The sequence below is a fragment of the Gadus chalcogrammus genome, chromosome 1, assembly GCF_026213295.1.
Source record: "Gadus chalcogrammus isolate NIFS_2021 chromosome 1, NIFS_Gcha_1.0, whole genome shotgun sequence".
NCBI classification, from domain to species: Eukaryota; Metazoa; Chordata; class Actinopteri; order Gadiformes; family Gadidae; genus Gadus; species Gadus chalcogrammus.
In genome coordinates, this window is record NC_079412.1 from 27,366,244 (window position 1) to 27,385,348 (window position 19,105).

At 45.1% G+C, this 19,105-nt stretch overlaps 2 protein-coding genes across 5 annotated transcripts; one reads left to right on the forward strand and one right to left on the reverse strand.

Annotated features, from left to right (window-relative positions):
- The first annotated feature begins 33 nt into the window (after positions 1-33).
- srpk1a (SRSF protein kinase 1a) lies at positions 34-14,175 on the forward strand. 4 transcript variants are annotated; one of them, XM_056599518.1, is made up of 16 exons: positions 34-262; positions 924-978; positions 2,706-2,827; positions 3,434-3,542; positions 3,687-3,774; positions 3,991-4,078; positions 4,907-5,013; positions 5,572-5,737; positions 5,834-5,859; positions 6,002-6,230; positions 6,500-6,949; positions 8,371-8,471; positions 8,887-8,994; positions 9,795-9,864; positions 11,890-11,982; positions 12,692-14,174. In XM_056599518.1, the coding sequence occupies exons 1-16, from the start codon at positions 250-252 to the stop codon at positions 12,874-12,876; spliced, it is 2,010 nt and encodes a 669-aa protein (XP_056455493.1). In that variant the 5' UTR covers positions 34-249; the 3' UTR covers positions 12,877-14,174. The 4 variants fall into 4 exon arrangements, with proteins under 4 accessions (XP_056455493.1, XP_056455484.1, XP_056455476.1 ...); XM_056599509.1 differs by lacking the exon at positions 11,890-11,982 and adding an exon at positions 11,099-11,191 and having other exon boundaries at positions 42-262; positions 12,692-14,172; XM_056599501.1 differs by lacking the exon at positions 34-262 and adding an exon at positions 269-828 and having other exon boundaries at positions 12,692-14,175.
- Positions 14,176-17,038: 2,863 nt separating this feature from the next.
- lhfpl5b (LHFPL tetraspan subfamily member 5b) lies at positions 17,039-18,850 on the reverse strand. Its single transcript, XM_056597361.1, has 2 exons — positions 18,427-18,850; positions 17,039-17,301 (listed from the first exon to the last, which is right to left on the reverse strand). The coding sequence occupies exons 1-2, from the start codon at positions 18,848-18,850 to the stop codon at positions 17,039-17,041; spliced, it is 687 nt and encodes a 228-aa protein (XP_056453336.1).
- Between the last annotated feature and the right edge of the window lie 255 nt (positions 18,851-19,105).

Consider the following 19,105-nt stretch of genomic DNA (forward strand, 5'->3'; position numbering starts at 1 on the left):
GTAGGGGGGGTCTAGAAAGCCGGCAACCCCGCATCGTTTATGTTTGCAACTATCATATTTTCCGACACGTTTGGTATAAGAGATAACACATTTGGCCTAAAACTATGAAGTCTTTGAACATAATATATTTGTGACAATTGCCCAGGTACAGTAATTTTCATACGTACGCTCCTTAGGGTGGAAACCACTGCGCATGCGTGGATCATTCGATGACTGCTAGTCTGGCTAACAGCTAGCTGCGAAGCCGACATGGAGAGAAAAGGTAATCTTTACAAAGACATAGCATTTCTGCATTCCAGCAATGTCAGGCTGTATGGCTCCTCATATGAAACACACACTATGGCATGTTCTCGGGATTCCTTAACCGCAAGGTGTTATCAATGTGAACGTTTAGCTGGTCCTGGAATTGAGCACGTCTGTCACGCACTGTTGAGCTGAAGGAAGCTAACGTTAGCTGTCTACCTTGACACCAGCTCCAATCAAACATGTACGAGTTTGCCGACGATTTCCCGATTACGGCACCAGATATTGATGTATACACACACATAGACACGCCAACGCGTCGATAACGGTTACCTGCTATCGCTTCGTTTCTTAACTAGCATGACAGCTGACTCGATGTGATTATTTTGCCACGCACCTTGCATGTTGAACCCTCTTTCAGCATTTTCTAATGTTTGAGAATGTAAAGGTTTGCTTGCTTCATGGACAATACACGTATACATGCCCTCGTGCACATTGATTGTGAATGGGCGTTTTAATTTACATCTTTGCAGACATGATCACATGAGATAATGTCAGGGTAAAGGAGGATGTTACGTTCTAGAGGTAATACATTGTGTGTGTTCAGTTCAAATACGTATGTTTACCATACGCCTTATTGAATAACCTAAGGGGGCAATCAACCTCATGTTTCTTGACAGTTTTGGCACTCCAAGCGAGGAAGAAGAGGGCAAAGGCAAAGAAATCCAGCAAAAAGTGAGTAACTGCTTTGCCTCAGTGTTGTCGGTTATTGTAATGTCGTGCATTGGATCTCTTCCACCTCGAGCCCTAACCCCAGCGCTCCAGTCATGTCGCATCCGGAAAAGCACGTCGTGAGAATCTCCGACACACGTGCTGCCGTCCGCGCACGCTAGAGTTTTGTAATGCACGACAACTATTCATTATTTATCATGCATCTTCGTATGTTCAAGTGTCTGTGATCTTCTATCAATTTGTGTTGTTGAGAATTAGTCATAGCCGTAGGGCTGCTCCTCCTCTTTGTCTAATACTGTCTGTTGAACTACCTTCCTACTAATAATTCCATCAGAGGCATCCGCCAGAACGTTACATAACACCCTGTGCTATATTTAAATTGAAGAGAATGAAGCCTACATATATAGGCTCACGGAGACATTGCCGTTTCAATGGAAACGGCACCCTTGCAAATAACCCCCCCATCTCCTCTGTGATCTTCTTGGCACACCTGCCAATGCTAAATAAAATGCATTTAAATATCTATTTGAGAGAATCCATATACTCGCTCTTGAAGACTTTGGAGTGAAAGTGCTTTGTCTTATCATTTCAATAAATGTCCTTTTTAGTTTAACCTTTATCTCCAGGAAGGGGTATTAGATAACCCAAAATAAGCTTTTTTATTCTTGAGCAAATATGTTGAAATAGTTAAATAGCTGCATGCAAAAATGTACACAGTCACCAACCCAAATTAAGTCCAATCTGGTTTGCCTTTTAAAGATCGGAATGGATTGATTAGGTTACGTTTACCACTAGATCCCTAAACTTAACGGCAATTATTGTATTAATATTGTTTTTACCTATTTCTGTTACATTGCGTTACCAGACTCTAAAGTCTAAAGCGCTGTGAATTAATGGCTGTACTAATAAATAAGAAAATGATGTAAATTGTAATCTGTCAATTTTAATTTATTTTGCTCAGTGGCAGTGTCTTGAGTCTGAGGCAAAATGGCTGTATTGTTAAATAATTTAGATGCATTTTGAAGAGATTTTGCTAAAGAGATGTTAATGAGTATGCCAGTACCAAGCAGTATACCAGAGGGTCCACTCTGTGGTTCAGCTAGCGCTGAGATGATGCTTCTACGACAGCGGTTGAAGCTCCTCAGGAGGCCTTGGTGTTATTGCTTAAACTAAATTAGATGTTCGACGAGTTGGAAACGCCCAATTCTCCGGATTAATTTGCAGACTTGAGTCAAATGAAGACGTGCATATCATTTCACAAGTTATTCCGCAGTCCTCTATCCAAAGCGATGTGCACTTCATTTGCAAATTTAGGAAGGTCAGTAGGGTTTAAGTGCTTGCTCAAGGATTGAGGTAGAAATGGGAATCCAACCCAGAATCTTTGAGGTTGGAATTTCACCACGACAACTAGATTGTGCCACTGAACTCGTTCAACTAATACCTGTGCACAAAAGGATCACACACAATGATGTTGGATTGTGAGTGACTTGAAGGTAGGAGTGGAATTGTCTTTTCAGAAGCGAAAGCGCGAGATTCTTTCTTCGATCGATGTCTCAGTCCTCAACCTTATTGTTTTTCTGTGGTTCACGTTTTCACAAAGTCTGCGGTGGATCAGGCTGTACCTCCGTCGCTTGCATTCACTAAACACAGCTGTGTGCCCAAGGGCCTCCACCCGAGACAGCTCTCGGGACTGGAGTGACCGCTCCGCTCTACCCCTGTGTGTCCCACAGACAGCCGGCTCACCCCAGAGCTCTGCCCCAGCCGCAGCCAGAAGCCTCTCCACAGGAGCCCGAGGAGGAGATCCTGGGCTCTGACGATGAGGAGCAGGAGGATCCAAACGACTACTGCAAGGGTACGCCTCCCTCCGCCTCCACCCCCTCCACCCCCTCCCCACTCAGTCTCACCGGGTCCGATGCTTAGTGGTGCAAGGTTGAATTTAGTCACGTCCAGCGAAACACGCTTGGCAGACAAGGAATATAATATTCATGAGTATGTTTTTAATTAGTGTCTAATCCCATGAAACACAATTATAAATTACCTTAGAATTCTCTCTTTAAATCTACAAAGAGACTGGGTCCCCTTCCACTGGGCCCACCATGTTTCTGCAGTAGCCCAGAACAGACAAACGACTCGAGAGTACACGTTTTTAATTAACAATCATAATCGCTACCTTACTTGTCCGTCAGTACTTGCAGACTAAATACATTTTAGTAAATCTATCAAGGAACCTCACCAGTTGACACTTGGAATCTCGATGCTGTCTTAGACGAATATCATAATGTTGGAACACCTTCTGACACCTTACATGTCAGTACAGGCCACCGTAGCTCATTCTACAAGGTTGGAAAGGTAGAGGAATTCACAAGGTCGCCATTTGCAATCTCCCCAGTAGATGGCATTCAATTCTACACTCTGCACTTTTAAGGGTATCTGCTGCTGCTGCTTCTCTTTTTAACAGGTGGCTATCACCATGTGAAGATAGGAGACCTTTTCAACGGGAAGTATCATGTCATCAGAAAGCTGGGATGGGGACACTTCTCCACAGTGTGGCTGGCGTGGGACATCCAGTAAGAACACTCTTTCAGCTACTCTTTTGGTATTTTTATTTCAGTGCATTCCACTTCGTGCCTTTTGTTTTGCGATTCCTTTGTATTTGATTCTCATTGATGGCACTCTCTGGTCTGAGTGGTACGTGTCATTTTGGTTTGCAGGGTGAAGCATTTCGTGGCAATGAAAGTAGTGAAAAGCGCAGAGCACTATACCGAAACGGCCGTGGACGAGATCAAACTCCTCAGATCTGTGAGTAGAAATATTAACTCATTGCATTGTAATTTGTAAATGTGTGAATGGACATGAATCGATGATTGGTAGTACCTAGACATGCTTTTATAATATAGGCTAATTATACTTTGAGCATTGGAAACCAACTATGTCCTCATGTGTTTTTATATAAATACGAATATAAATAAAAATAATTTCTGTATATCTTTTTTCTTTTTCTTTTTTTCCCACTAGGTACGAAACTCTGACCCCGATGACCCCAACAGGGAGATGGTGGTCCAGCTGCTAGACGACTTCAAGATCTCCGGCGTTAACGGAACTCGTATCCTTTCTGCTGCTCTGCCCGGCGTCTCCCGGGCCGTTCCCGGTCTGCCGTGAGACGAGTGCATCTGATCCATTGTTCTCACCTGTGCCCCAACTGGCGCTGCCGGGCTCTGCTAATCCCTTTTGGAAAGTACTTTGTCAGCCAAAGGGTATAAGTCCTGCGCGCCGGTGTCATGTTTAGCTGGAAGCCGACGTGCCGGGGACGCTGTAAACAACAGGTGACCGCCCCTCTGAATGGAGCCCTAAGTGTCCCAAACAGACCCCACCTAGCAGCTAACCTGTGAGTGGTCGTGCGAGGTCGGGTTGCTGAGGGTGAGACGGGGCCGTTGACGCTGCCCCTGCCCCCCGAAAACCCGACTAGTGCTGTCATATGAGACCGCTTGACACGACTGAAGTATTTTTTCGTCCCCCCTGCAAGAATGTTTAACTTGCCGGCTGCTTAATGATTTGTAGTTTACTTTATATACATCACAAAAGCAGGCTTAGAAGATGTGACTTCTTCGAAACGTATTTAAAGATATAGGGAGATATAAATTGCTCAACACAGAGCCCAAATTAGTACTTGGGGGCCCCAAGTACTAATTTGAAAATTCATTTTGCATTTAGTTCAAACTTCAAACTTGAGTTAATGCTCCCCTCCCCTTACATACTCCAAATTGCGGGGAGGGTTCAGGAGAGACCACTGCTGAACTCAGCTCTGTCTACTCCCTTGGAATACTTGATAGACTAGTGAATATTATGGCATATAAAAAAAAACCACTTAAATTATTTGGCAAGGTATAGTTCGTTTTGAACAGGTGTTGGCCTTAACTGCTGTGTGTGTCAGATGTGTGCATGGTGTTCGAGGTCCTGGGACATCACCTGTTGAAGTGGATCATTAAGTCAAACTACCAGGGTCTGCCGCTGCCCTGTGTCAAGAGCATCATACGACAGGTAACCCAACACCACCTCCTCTCGCACCTAAGTATGGAGGAGACTCCTCTACCCCTACCTGGTTTTGAAGAGTGGGCGATAAGCAAGCACTCCAGCAACTCAGTTTAGTGTTAGCATTATTTTTGCCTCCATCTTATGTTGCTTTCTGCATACCTGAGTACCACTTTTTTTACACGATACAGTGATATATAACTTTAATCAGTAACTTAGTATTTTAATTTATATTTTTGTATTTTAATTGTTATATTATTAAGCTACTATGTCAAGTCACACTTTACCATCCGGTATCAAGTGATGTTTTTGTATATTTGTAATGAATAAGGGAAAGATTATCTGTGTGTGTGTTTGTGTGTGTGTGTAAAAACATCAGACTGGATGTGGCTGATCTAGAAACCTTTCTGGATTAAGAATCAGTTAAAGCAAAGGGTAATAAGTAATATAATTAGTTACCACATTATACAGTAATATTGTAGCTTAACCTCTCGCTTTAAAATGGAAGTATTGTAATACATCTTGAAAATAACTTCCTCGCACATCCCCGGTGTGTAAACCCCCCAGGTTCTGCAGGGCCTGGACTACCTGCACACCAAGTGTCAGATCATCCACACGGACATCAAGCCGGAGAACATCCTGATGAGCGTGGACGAGCCCTACATCAGGAGGCTGGCTGCCGAGGCCACGGAGTGGCAGCGGGCTGGAGCCCCGCCCCCCTCCGGCTCCGCAAGTATGTCACGCCCACATTTAATCCACATGATGGTTCTGAATGGTGTTGAATAAGCGGCACTGAATAACACTGACTTTGAACCTATTGTCGTTTCAGTAAGCACTGCGCCGGTGCCGAAGCAAGTAAGTCCCCAGCACCCCCTTCTTCCAGTCAGTTCTGCATGTTTCATTAGAATTGACTCTCCTGTGTATCACCTTCACAGGAAGTTACCATAACCCAGATAATAACCCATTCCTCCCTTTCTGTGGGGTCGTGCGTGTTCAGACGCTCAAGATGTCCAAGAACAAGAAGAAGAAGCTAAAGAAGAAGCAGAAGCGGCAGGCGGCGCTGCTGGAGAAGTGCATCATGGACCTGGAGGAGATGGAGGAGATGGAGAAGGTGGAGGAGGAGGAGGACGATGACGACGACGAAGACCCCCAGTCTCCCAAGGCGAGGGCCTGCGCCCCCCTCCGACAGCTGTCTCTACGGGACATAGGGGAGGAGGAAACGGCCGGTAGGGCTGGCTTCATTGACCAAAAAATATCATGCAAAGATTTAAAATGTACTATCTAGTCATTTGTCCAAAGTGGAGATGAATGAGCAGCCAGGGGTAAGACACATTGCTCAGGGATTCATACAGGTAGGCTGCGGACATCGGGGGGGGTCCCAACCCAGACTCTTTCGTCTGGAAGTCGAACCAATCAGAGACGAGACTCGCCTTATATGTGGAAGTGTGACTGAACACTGTTGCACTCTGGGCCTGTGCTTCCCCTGTGTCCTCAGAGTGCAGCGTGACTGCAGATGTAACCAGGCTGGGGCTGGACGGGCCAGAGAAGAACTGCAACGGCCTCACCTGCTGCACCGAGGTGGGGGTGGTGGAGCAGCAGCAGCAGCAGCAGCAGCAGGAGGAGGAGGAGGAGGGCAGGGAGGAGTCGAGGCTGCCCGGGGGCAGGGAGGAAGACCAGCACAACGGCAACACGGAGCAACTCGCCGCCCGGGACGGAGGCAAGAGGCAGCGGCCCACCTGCAACGGGGCGCCTGCCGGCCAACAAGGGGACGGAAAAGCTGAGGACACCCAGAGCAGCAGAGGAGCGAGGAGGGCGACACCCGGTGGAAGACCGGAGGAGGGCGAGCTGGAGCAGAGTAGGACTCTGGAGGAGGAGGAGGAGGGGGAGGAGGAGGCCGAGGGGAGGGCTGGCTGTCGGAATGGAGCCCAGGAGAGCGTGAGAAACGGTCAGTGCTCATTTTTTGTTCCTTTGTTGTGCACAAACTAGAGGGGCACCGGTGTCTTTTAGTTCAAGGCCGATAGCAAGTGTTAGTCGTCATAGAAACCGCTCGGCAATGTTTGGGACCATACATTTTCAAGTAAATGATGAATACATAAAAACATTGCTAACAAGTAGAAAAGATCTGTAAGAAACTCTTCTAGAACATTCAAGGGCAAGCTAGTGGTACTTGTCACACGGACAGTGGAAAAGACATTGGAAAGATTTATTCGACAATCTGGGGTGTGAATGTGAACACAAAGTTTGAGATGCAGAATGTATGCATGAGCAAAAAAAGGTGTGTGAGAAGCAGAGCTTCTGCGACGTCGGGAGAGAGAAAACAAGTACTCGTTCTTCCAAAGTCCAGTGACAAAGCATTTTAGGCGACTCTACAATTGAGAACTGTAAATGTATTACTTGTGTATTATCCTAGCCATCACCATGGCTACCTGCCTAGCAATACTGGCTTCTCTGGAAGCTAAGCAGGGCCGGTCTGGTGCATCCTTGCATGGGGGGGTAGTGTGTGCTGGTCGAGGTGTTGGATGGCCAGTAGGGGGTGCTCAGTCATCTGGCAATTTTTATTCAAGCCGATTCAAAAACGCAGTCTTTCTAATATGACTTTAATAAACCGAGGTCCCGGCTCCCTGTGTTCACTAAAGATCCCAAGACACTGATCGCAAGAGTAGGGGTGATGGCCCCGGTGTCGGGTGAGATTCACACCCTGTCTTTTGTACCAACATGGCCCCCTAATCATCCCCCAGTCCCTAATTAGATAGTGTCATCATTCCTCACCTCTCCACTACAAGAGCCAGTGTGTGGGGAGCGTTCTGGCACATAGTGGCAGCTGTGCATCACCCAAGTGGGTGTATAGTGGTTTAGGTGTCATAACACCTCCACGCACTCACTCACTATGTAACCCAATTTGGATACCTTGAAAAGTGCTCTATAAATGTGATTAATATCAGCATGAAAATGCCGATACCGATAATGGGAAATATGAGCGGGCCAGACCGATAATCGGTCATTCCCTAACATAGTCAAATTAAATCCCTCTAGCTTACCTTTTTTGTCTTCCTCTCATTTTTATGTGAACAAACAGAAATTATGTACTTTGAAGCATTTTGGGGAAATTGATATAATGTAGTTTTGTGCTGATTTAGTTTTGATTTGATGTCTTTATATAGATGCTTATATCATGGTTTCTAAGCCATTGATGGCTATAAACATTTGTATTTACTCTTCATCTGTGTGGAGGTTTTGTTTGCATGGCTGAGCTAATTAAGAGGTATCCTAATAATGGAGGGTAATGGTGAATTTGGCATATTTCCTTCCTTTCCTTGCTCTTTGTCTGTGTCTCTCTCACTCACTCACTCTCCATGCTATTCACAGGCAAGCTTTCAGCAGGTGCACTGCTAGTCAACCCCTTGGAGCCAGTGAATGCAGACAAGATCAAGGTGAAGATCGCAGACCTGGGCAACGCCTGCTGGGTGGTGAGTAGGCTGCTAATGACTTCTGGGACTTCCTGTGGGGAACGCCAAGCTCGGCATGTCTCCCACTACCCCCCCCCCCCCCCCTTTAAAATAAATGATCCATTGGGAAAGTCTGCTCCTGGGTTTTGAGCTCGGGCCATAGTATGGAGTGTGGAAGAAATATTAATTATATCATTTTTTGTTTAATTGGGAAAGCCGAAGAAAAAGGGTGATGTCTTAATTGTTGGCTGTGCCATGTGGAGTAATCGACTGCATTGTGGGTAATTGTAGCGTTATTTGAGGCTAGTGCCGTGGCGGTTATATGGCGCGCGGAGGGGTCTCCTACATCGGCACATGTGGCTTGAGTCTCTGGGTACGGCGTGTTTCCTCCCTCATCCCGCGCTCCTCTGGCTCTGCCCCTTCCTTCCCTCAACAGCACAAGCACTTTACCGAAGACATCCAGACCCGGCAGTACCGCTCCCTGGAGGTGCTCATTGGCGCTGGCTACAGCACACCGGCAGACATCTGGAGCACGGCCTGCATGGTGAGCGCCCCGGCCGCCGTCGACACACGGCCAACACACACTGTGTGGATGAACAGACGCGTAGCGCACGGCCAACACACTGTGTGGATGAACAGACGCGTAGCGCACGGCCAACACACTGTGTGGATGAACAGACACGTAGTGCACGGCCAACACACTGTGTGGATGAACAGACACATAGCGCACGGCCAACACACTGTGTGGATGAACAGACACGTAGCGCACGGCCAACACACTGTGTGGATGAACAGACACGTAGTGCACGGCCAACACACTGTGTGGATGAACAGACACGTAGTGCACGGCCAACACACTGTGTGGATGAACAGACGCATAGCGCACGGCCAACACACTGTGTGGATGAACAGACACGTAGTGCCTGGTGAAAACACTGGATGAACAGGATGAAGCGCCGAGCCTACCCTCACGGGGCTGATGTCTGCTCATCCTGGGGTCCAGGGGGGTACTCTACCCAGTTGGAGGGGAGAGTAATTGAGGTCCAGTGGGGTACTCTACCCAGGAGGAGGGGGAAGTAACTGTACACTTTCAACGCATTTATTTCATGCGCCTTTTTGGAGCATGGCAATGCCAACTATTCGCTCATTATTATAGGCCAAAGGTAGACTATAGGGTTAGTATATAAGGAAGTGACATGCATATCTAAATGGAAACTTCTAATTAAAGGAAGGAAGGAAAACTTTATTTTGTAGCTTGGTGGAGATATACATTTCTTGAGTTTTAGTGCTGCAGTTTATGTGGTGGTGTGATGCTTTCTCCTCTCTCTCTCTCTCTCTTCTCAGGCCTTCGAGCTGGCCACCGGGGACTACTTATTCGAACCACATTCTGGGGAAGATTATTCCAGGGACGAAGGTATTGTACCTTCAACTTTAACCCCTCTTTGTCAGTGCTAGTTTTAATCACAAAGTACCCTTTCTCTCTGTTTTTACTGCATTGGATTAAGGTAAATAAAAGGTGCTTTCTCTGAAATGCACCACTAGAACTGATGTTGTTTTAGAGCCGGTGCTTGTGTTTGGTGAGCAATTCACAAAGACACTTGAGTAATCATTTTGCGGATGGGAAAGGCTACTTAAGCCAGCCATCAATCACACACACTTGATTTAGTAATATTCCTACAACAACACTTCTTGTGTGTTGTCCCCAGTTCCTTTCTGATGGGCCTTTTGGAACAAATGTGTTGCTAGTGGCATGCCTCCATTATCTTTGAATTTGTAATACCTCTCTGCTTTGATTACATTGACTTTATAAGTTGTGTGTTTAAGTCTAGATCTGTTCGGAAATGCCTATTATGTAATGTTGAGTGCCTGCATTCCTGTGACTATTTCCTCTCTAACATCAAAGTGAGCCATCCCTGTCACCCACTGGGGTTACACACAACAACCCACATCTCCACATGCATGATTTAAAAGAGAAGGAGCTCTGAGCTAACGCTCAAGCCCAACGATTCAGTTACCACCACAAACACCAAACTCCATGACTTCACTCCTCAAAAAAAGCCACTAACCAATCCTCATCGGGCTGCTCCTGCTCCTCCTTTCATGTTGAACCCTTCCCTGATGCGAAGCATGAAGTGTCTGCCCTGACTTGCATCCACCTCGGGTGTTTAGTCGTAGCTCTCCGCTAATTAGCACTCCTTCCACAGCTATAAACTGTGATGCTCCAGTGTAAAGAATGCACTGTGACTGCTGCACCTTTCCCTCTTGGCATGATATCATTCTTCGGTCTCCCTTTGCCTATAGTGGCTCAGCATCTCATCATTTTATTTTGCACCAGTCAAATGTTTTAATGGCTTTGATTTTGTGTGTGTGTTTTATTTTTTTTACATACCTAATTTAGCGGTTGTTTAACTACCAACTTAATTGTGTGTCTTCAATGCTGGTCATACTTATTTTTGTTTTTCATCATCATTCCTAATCATCATCTTTTACATTCCATCGGCCTTGTTTACTCATGATCAACTCTTGTCCTCCATATCGCTGCTGTTTTTTTTTTTTTTCTGCTTTCCCTTCCCCCTTATCCCCCCCACCCCTCCACCATCGCTCTCCTACATCCTCGGCGCCCTTCCGCTGACGCCCCTCATCTCCAGACCACCTTGCTCTCGTAATAGAGTTGCTGGGTCAAATCCCACGCCACCTTGCCCTGAGTGGGAAATTCTCACAGGAATACTTCACCAAGAGAGGTACGCCAGCCTGTGTATGCAAGCCCAGCCCTGGGGGGGGGACGGTGGGCCAAGGGAGGAGAGGCAGAGTGGCTCATGGCAGCATGGCTTTGATGACCTGTCAAGGTTTTCTGTGCCTGGGAAGGCCTGCAGGATAACCAGTAGGCAGGAGTCAAGCAAATGGACTCAAACATTTGTTTTTAAAGCTACCTAATCCAGATGAGCTATGAGATGTTTTATTGCTCTGCGTTCAGCCCAAGCAGGCTTTTCTTAAAAAGGTTATTCACCCTTGAATTAAAATAATCATGGGCTGTTACCGAGAATCCCAGCATGTCTCGGTAGTTGTTCAATAATGGTTGTGGTCATACAGGCCAGATGTTAGTCATCAGTAATCCAATTGGTCTGTCGCCCAGGGCTTAACCATTCGTGTTGCTCGAAGGGCTTTAAACCCGTCAAGGGCACATGGGTTTACTAAACACACAGAGGCACACGTGTGAAAGCTGGGTGAAAGGGGGGGTCATTCATCTCTGATGGGTTAAATGAAAAAAGACGCTGTTGGTGTCCTGCCGGCCAGACCTCTCTGCTCCTCTACCCTCCCCATCCTCACCCAGCGCGGGCCACTGACTAGAACACTGTATGATGAATCTGTCTGTTTGTCTCCCCTCCCCTCTCCCCCTCTTCCTCGTCCGTGTGGCGGCCCCCTGGCCGGCTCTGTGTAGACCATATAGCGTTGATCATTGAGCTGCTGGGGACTGTCCCGCGCAAACTTGTTTTGGCGGGAAAACATTCCAAGGACTTTTTCACCAAGAAAGGTAAAGTGTCGGCAGAGTTTGGCTTTCACCGAGGAACGCGCTCTCATTCCGTCTCCCGCCCCCTTTTAACTCAAAACCTGCATTATGGATCTCTGTCACCACCACTTTTCTGCAGACAAAGTATTATTTAAAGAGAAATGTCCCTCGGCCTATGTTTGTCTTGGGTGGTTGGGAAAGTTGGAATACTTTTGAACGAAAGTGATTGCTGCAGTGACAAAGTTACATTGTGCAGTTTTACTTTTTTGCAAAAACAAATCCTGAAACGATGGATGTACTAGCTTAACATGGCTATTAATCTCTAATTGACTGGGTTGGTGAAGTACGCAGGCATTAGAATAGTAACTGAACCGGTCAAATAAACCATTTAGAACAGTTTAGTAGTTAAAGTAGCAATATACCAAATTTCAACTAGCTCGTAGCTTAAAAAAATAACCCTGACATATCAATGTGGATCGATAGTCGTCATTGATAGTCATCAATAATGTTATCAATAAAATCACATCCTGTAACCTCCATATATACTACAAATAAAAATCATGTAGTTAGTTTGCTGCATAGCTAGTTAAAGTGCACGGATCAATAACTGCTTTTTTAAATTCTACTTACTTGAAGGGTCTCAATCTATCACATGGTGACCTTAAAGAGATGCTGCATGCATGTTATTGACTGCGTTGGCATGTGTGGCGCTGACATGAGCCTCGTATTCTAGGTGACCTGAAGCACATCACCAAGCTGAAGCCATGGGGGCTGCTGGAGGTGCTGGTGGACAAGTACGAGTGGCCCCGCGAGGAGGCCGACTGCTTCGCCGACTTCCTGCTCCCCATGCTGGACCTGGTCCCCGAGAAGAGGGCCACGGCGGCCGAATGCCTACGCCACCCCTGGATCGCCATCTAGTGGCGCCCTCCTGCCATTGCACCTCCCCTCTCCCTTCTCCTCCTCTCATTCTCCAGAGACTGCAACAGATCACTTTCCAGTTTGGGCATATCTGATAAATATTTATTATTTCTTTGTTTGTTTTTTTTGTTTGGTTATCTTGTTCTTATCATTGGGGTGTTGATCGTATGTATGTTTTACTTTTCCGTGTGTCCGTTCATCTCTCCCTTTGTATTGATGGTGTAGGGATCCCAGTGACTTTGTTATTTCATGCTTGTGAGTGGTTCATGCTTCGTAACCACCCCCCTCTCTCCACCTCCACTGTATATCATTTAGACGTTTCCCTGTAATTTTAGTCGCTCATCCTTGGTTGGTTTTCATTCTGCACTAAAAAAACAAACAAACTTAAAACCTCAAGGATATGTAGATGGTTCGGTTTAACCTGTCCCTCTCCTCCATGGAAAATAAGAAAAGAAAAAAATAGACTCAATGTGTTTCTCTTACAGTTTCATTAATGTCGTGTTCTCTCCTTTTATTACTTGTTTTATCTTGTATTCAATGACACACTTTTTTTGTATTTGTTAGATTAGTGTATGGACATTGGACAACAGGCTGACCATTTTCACATGATACGCCGTAACGATATGCAGAGATTATTTTCCAATCATAATCATTTGTTTTTAGTTGAAACATTAACATCTGTTGCCGTAGGTCCTTTTTAGGCTTAGCTAAATCTATCACCTGACATAGTGTGGTTGGTTGTAATGAAATACTTAATTCTCATGGGAGGCTGGCATTCTCATACATTTATAACATTTCAGCAATATGATGTTTGGGAAGGTTTCAATAAGATGGCATGTTAAGAAGCCCAATATAAGGTAAAAGGAAAAAAAACAATTAAAAAAAATAAACTGTCTGTATATACCTGTACCAAAGAGTTTGCCTTGTTATGTATATTACAGCTGTGTACAGTTTTTAACAGATCGCACTATGTCTTAGCTAAAGTACTTTAGCTAGGTAGTATTGTTTTAATAAAGCATTTGGAAGAACTGTCCAAGCTCATTTGTATGTAAGGCCAACTGTTCCATAATGTCTTCTCCCCATAGAAATGGTCAAACTTGAAATAACATTGTTCTCAATTAAACAATTCTACAAAGACTCCTTAGACCCAGTTTCTAATAATTCCTTTTATCATCTCAACATAATTATAAGATAGCATATCAACTTTTGTTTTTTGTCAATTTATGTGCAACATACAATGATTCTAAATAGATCTAAAAACAACGTCCCTGGGTGATGTGCCTGCTACCCCACTAACAAATCTTGTCATGTGATGAAAAACTAATTAGATCCTTTGCGTTATGGTCGTCTCTGGCTAGGTATGACTTGGAGAGTGGCAAATGTTCAACACGTGGTTTATTCCAACAGACACACAAGGTAAACAAGCTTGTGTTCTGGAGGTTGTTCATGAAGCATCTCTCGAACATGTAAGAATTCAGTCTATATTGGAAGTGGGTGGAATGATAAATGTCTACAGATTTTAAATTACCCAGGTATACCTCTAGTCTTGGCTTTGGCGGTAAAGACAAAAAGGCCATGCTTTTAGTATATCAAGTCAAAGAAGTGTTAAATCACCGCACACTGGTATAAGCTGATTTATTTTGTTCACAAAATAAATCAGCTTATCGTCTTATACCTGTGTGCGGTGATTTGACACTCATTTGACTTAATATACTATTGTTGACTGCACATCTGCAGCACCTGAGAATCAAAAGGCTGTGCACAGGGACTTCGTTCTCTTTTGGTCATGTTTTTTGTGTTTAAAGTGGACATATTATACCACCAGGTGTGAGTGTGATTAGCAGTTACAAGCCATTGAAAATCTGTGTCTTCTGACATCACTAGCCGGCTTGTCCACCTTAACGTTTGCTTCAGTCCACTGGGTAGGCTGGTAATCTGATCTATCCAGCACACATCTTGGTGGACACGCCCACTAGTGATGTCAGAAGACGCAGAAGAACGGCTTGTGACTGCTTATCACACTCACACCTGGTGGTATAATATGTCACCCTTAACTAATCTACAAACTCATAAAACCTTATTTGGGATTGTGCATTATGTGGAGAAGAAACCATTCATAACCGTTGTTAGATTGAAACATATCCTCATAAGAAGCATAGACTAAAATAATTTTCATGGGAAAGTAGATTAATAAACATCTCAAAGACTGCTAATAAATAGTGTTGGAAAGACTCAGGGCTTATGGGTGTGTGTTCTGAGTCCACACCAAGATTTTCTAGTACAGCTTTTAGTATATCAAGTCAAATAAGTGTTAAATCACCGCACACTGGTATAAGCTGATTTATTTTGTTCACAAAATAAATCAGCTTATCGTCTTATACCTGTGTGCGGTGATTTGACACTCATTTGACTTAATATACTATTGTTGACTGCACATCTGCAGCACCTGAGAATCAAAAGGCTGTGCACAGGGACTTCGTTCTCTTTTGGCCATGTTTTTTGTGTTTAAAGTGGATATATTATCATATGCCACCAGGTGTGAGTGTGATTAGCAGTTACAAGCCATTGAAAATCTGTGTCTTCTGACATCACTAGCCGGCTTGTCCACCTTAACGTTTGCTTCAGTCCACTGGGTAGGCTGGTAAACTGATCTATCCAGCACACATCTATGTGGACACGCCAGAAGACGCAGAAGAACGGCTTGTAACTGCTAATCACACTCACACCTGGTGGTATAATATGTCACCTTTAACTATTCTACAAACGAATACAACCTTATTTGGGGTTGTGCATTATGTGGAGAAGAAACCATTCATAACCGTTGTTAGATTGAAACATGTCCTCATAAGAAGCATAGACTAAAATAATTTTCATGGGAAAGTAGATTAAAAAACATCTCAAAGTCTGCTAATAAATAGTGTTGGAAAGACTCAGGGCTTATGGGTTTGGGTTCTGAGTCCACACCAAGATTTTCTGTGGTTTGTAAATCCGATACGCCGCATCTTCGTTCAGCACTGCCTCCATAATATGAGTGCGTGGTAATTGGTCACTGGCTTGGCCAGGTGAGTGTACGATAATTGGTCACTGGCTTGGCCACGTGAGTGTACCGTAATTGGTCACCCTAATGTCTACTTTGCCTTAATTGTCAATATGGCCTGCAGGGAAAATAGACTCCATCCATTAAATGAGCCTGAAGGAATAGAAGGAAATCGATGGACTGAAATTTCAGGAGATTGCATGAAACATCGTTTTCTGAGGCTCAATGCCAAGGCTTAACACCTTGTTAAGACTTAATAACACAATTAGATGTGATTTATGGAATTCCCTTGGCATCCACTCTAATTTGACATGTATTTACTCAATCAAAATCAAGTAATATGCCTAACGGAAAAAATACAAATTGCGAGATGGTACAAAATTGCTTTTTACTGCAGATTTAGAAGAAAACATAAGGCGAGAAGAAGATATATGGCCATTGGTTATTCTTCTTTACCTTTGTAATCAGTTTCAGATTTCAGAGTTCAGAGTTTAATAAGAGATCAAATGCATCAGCACTTTCTTTGTCCTCCTTGGCTTTGAAGATCAATACAAATTATGCTGTAAAAAAAAAGGGAAAACACATTAACAAAATTAGATGAGACTTTGTTTTTTAAACTCAGCAACATTGCTAGCTGTTACCCCTCAGCAATTTAAAAAACTTAAATTTGTTATCACACTGATAAGTCAAGTGCAAAATAATACTTAGTTATTACTTTGGTGCTATTTGAACATTATCTTTATGTCGATCTGTCTGTCTATATCAAATCAATAGCTCAAGACTATGTATTGTATATTCAATGGATCCCCCACCCTAGTTTCCCTGTTCTCCACCTTCCCTAGTCTCCCTGTTCTGCCTCACCTTGGCCCTCTACCTCCCCTAGTCTCCCTGTTCTGCCTCACCTTGGCCCTCTACCTCCCCTAGTCTCCCTGTTCTGCCTCACCTTGGCCCTCTACCTCCCCTAGTCTCCCTGTTCTGCCTCACCTTGGCCCTCTGCCTCCCCTAGTCTCCCTGTTCTGCCTCACCTTGGCCCTCTACCTCCCCTAGTCTCCCTGTTCTGCCTCACCTTGGCCCTCTACCTCCCCTAGTCTCCCTGTTCTGCCTCACCTTGGCCCTCTACCTCCCCTAGACTCCCTGTTCTGCCTCACCTTGGCCCTCCGCCTCCCCAGCGTTTTCGGACACCAGCTTGTCCTGCCGGTTCCCCAGGGTGAAGGCCAGGAGGGACAGCATCAGGGCGTCCAGGATGCTGATGATGGCCAGGATGTAGGCCCAGCGCACGGTGCAGTTCCCCAGCGTGTACTTGTCCGTCATCAGGCCGCACATCCTCTTCACCTCCGGAGCGTCCCAGCCGTCCGGGTAGATCAGGCAGCCCCCCACCATCAACCCCGCTTGTAGACAAGAAATATGACAGTGGGCGAAGAGGTGAAGGCAAGCAGCAGGTTATCTGAGCACGGCTGCCATCGCTAAACATTGACAGTGTGTCGCCCATAATGGCCCTTGTAGTTAAATCTCGTCGGTTCAAAAGGCCGAAGCCTTGACTGTGTCATCAACTGCAGCTGAAAAAGTCCCACTTCCTGCCATGCAGTTTATGTGAGGAGTGTTAAACAGGGGGAATTGTTATCAGCAATTCAAAACATACTGTATATATCTCCCGGTGACTGTGCCTGATGCTATGACAACGTCATTTTAAGCTGTAATCAGCTGATTGGTCAGTAATTCTGCATTATTGTACTTATCTAGTCCCTGGTTTGGTATTACTGTTAGCACATCAACACTTCCCAGACACACAGTTCTTCCTTCAGGGTCGTGTTGCATTGGATGGTGTCACACCTGTTTGCGTTATGTATTTATTATAGATGAGTGCAGCAGACTCCAGCAGCTAACACCTGATCGTTCTCCATGTAATCAATCCCTCCTCGGAGGTGTCAGAGTCACGCCTGCGACTGGATAATTAGTCTTCCACAGTGTTGTTGCCACCTAGTGCAACAACACGCTACACTCTGGCCCGGTAATGCACTCTTGAAATTAGAGACAAGTAGATTGGCCTCAAGACATTTCACAGCCAGGATCAGCATCGCAATCACATCTTCATACCTACGGAGGATCAAACATGTTGCTTTCATGAAATGATGTGCCAGGGAGAAATGTTCAAGTTCGAGTTTACAATGTATGTGAAGTGTCTTGAACCTTTTAAAGCACTTGGAATAAGAAGTATTAATATTACTTTAACCTAAGTTACCTACTGCTTCAGAAAGGTACAATAAGAGACATAAGACACGCAATAAGAGCATCAAGGCCAATGTGTATTTGGCAGAAACATATGTGAGTGTGGATTCCTTTTGGATAAGGCTAGATACTTCTTGAGTAAAACCCCCATCTGTCTTATTCTCAGTGCCCAGTCACACTCAATTATAAAACATTTCAAAATTGATCATGCAGTCATATGGTCATGCAGTTGATGACCCCCAACCGAAAAGCACAGTTAAGGCCTCGTTTTTTTTGTTTTGCCCTACCCGAGGCGAGCTGCATCCAGGCACATATCTTGTAGACGTTCCCAGCGTTGCAGAAGAAGAACAGACTGAAGCACACGATGGTCCCGACAATCAGCAGCATGGAGGTTCCTATGAAGAACATGGCGGTCCGGAAGGCTGCGGAGGGAATGGTGCCGAATGCGAACACGGATCCTTTGCAGATGAGCTCCGAGGTCAGAGCGTTGCCGATGCAGTAGTGGAAGAGGCCAAAGTAACCCGCCTGTGGCGTGTTCACACTGTCGCCGATCCAAAAGGGCTGGATGAACACCACCATGATGATGATGGAGAAGCAGATGGTGAAGATGGCCCACATGACGCCGATGGCTCGGGAGTTCCTCACATAGTTGGTGTGGTAGATTTTAGAAGCCTCCTGGGCCGGCAGTAAGTTGGTCGCCTTGGGCTCCATTCAGGTCCTATATCAAGAAAGTAGGCTAAATGTAAAATAAAATAAAAAATACTACGAACATTGTTCTATTTTTTCAGCAAAAGTTTTTTCCCCTGTTGACAAAAGGAGCCAAATGTATCCAAACATCTGTAATAGTGTAACCTACTTCAATTAGTTGTACCGCGCATGCTACCCATGTTCTGCAAGACCCGGTCCTGACAGCTTCAGCACCACGGACAGCAGCCTCCAGTCTTCCTCTCCACGGTGACCTGACAT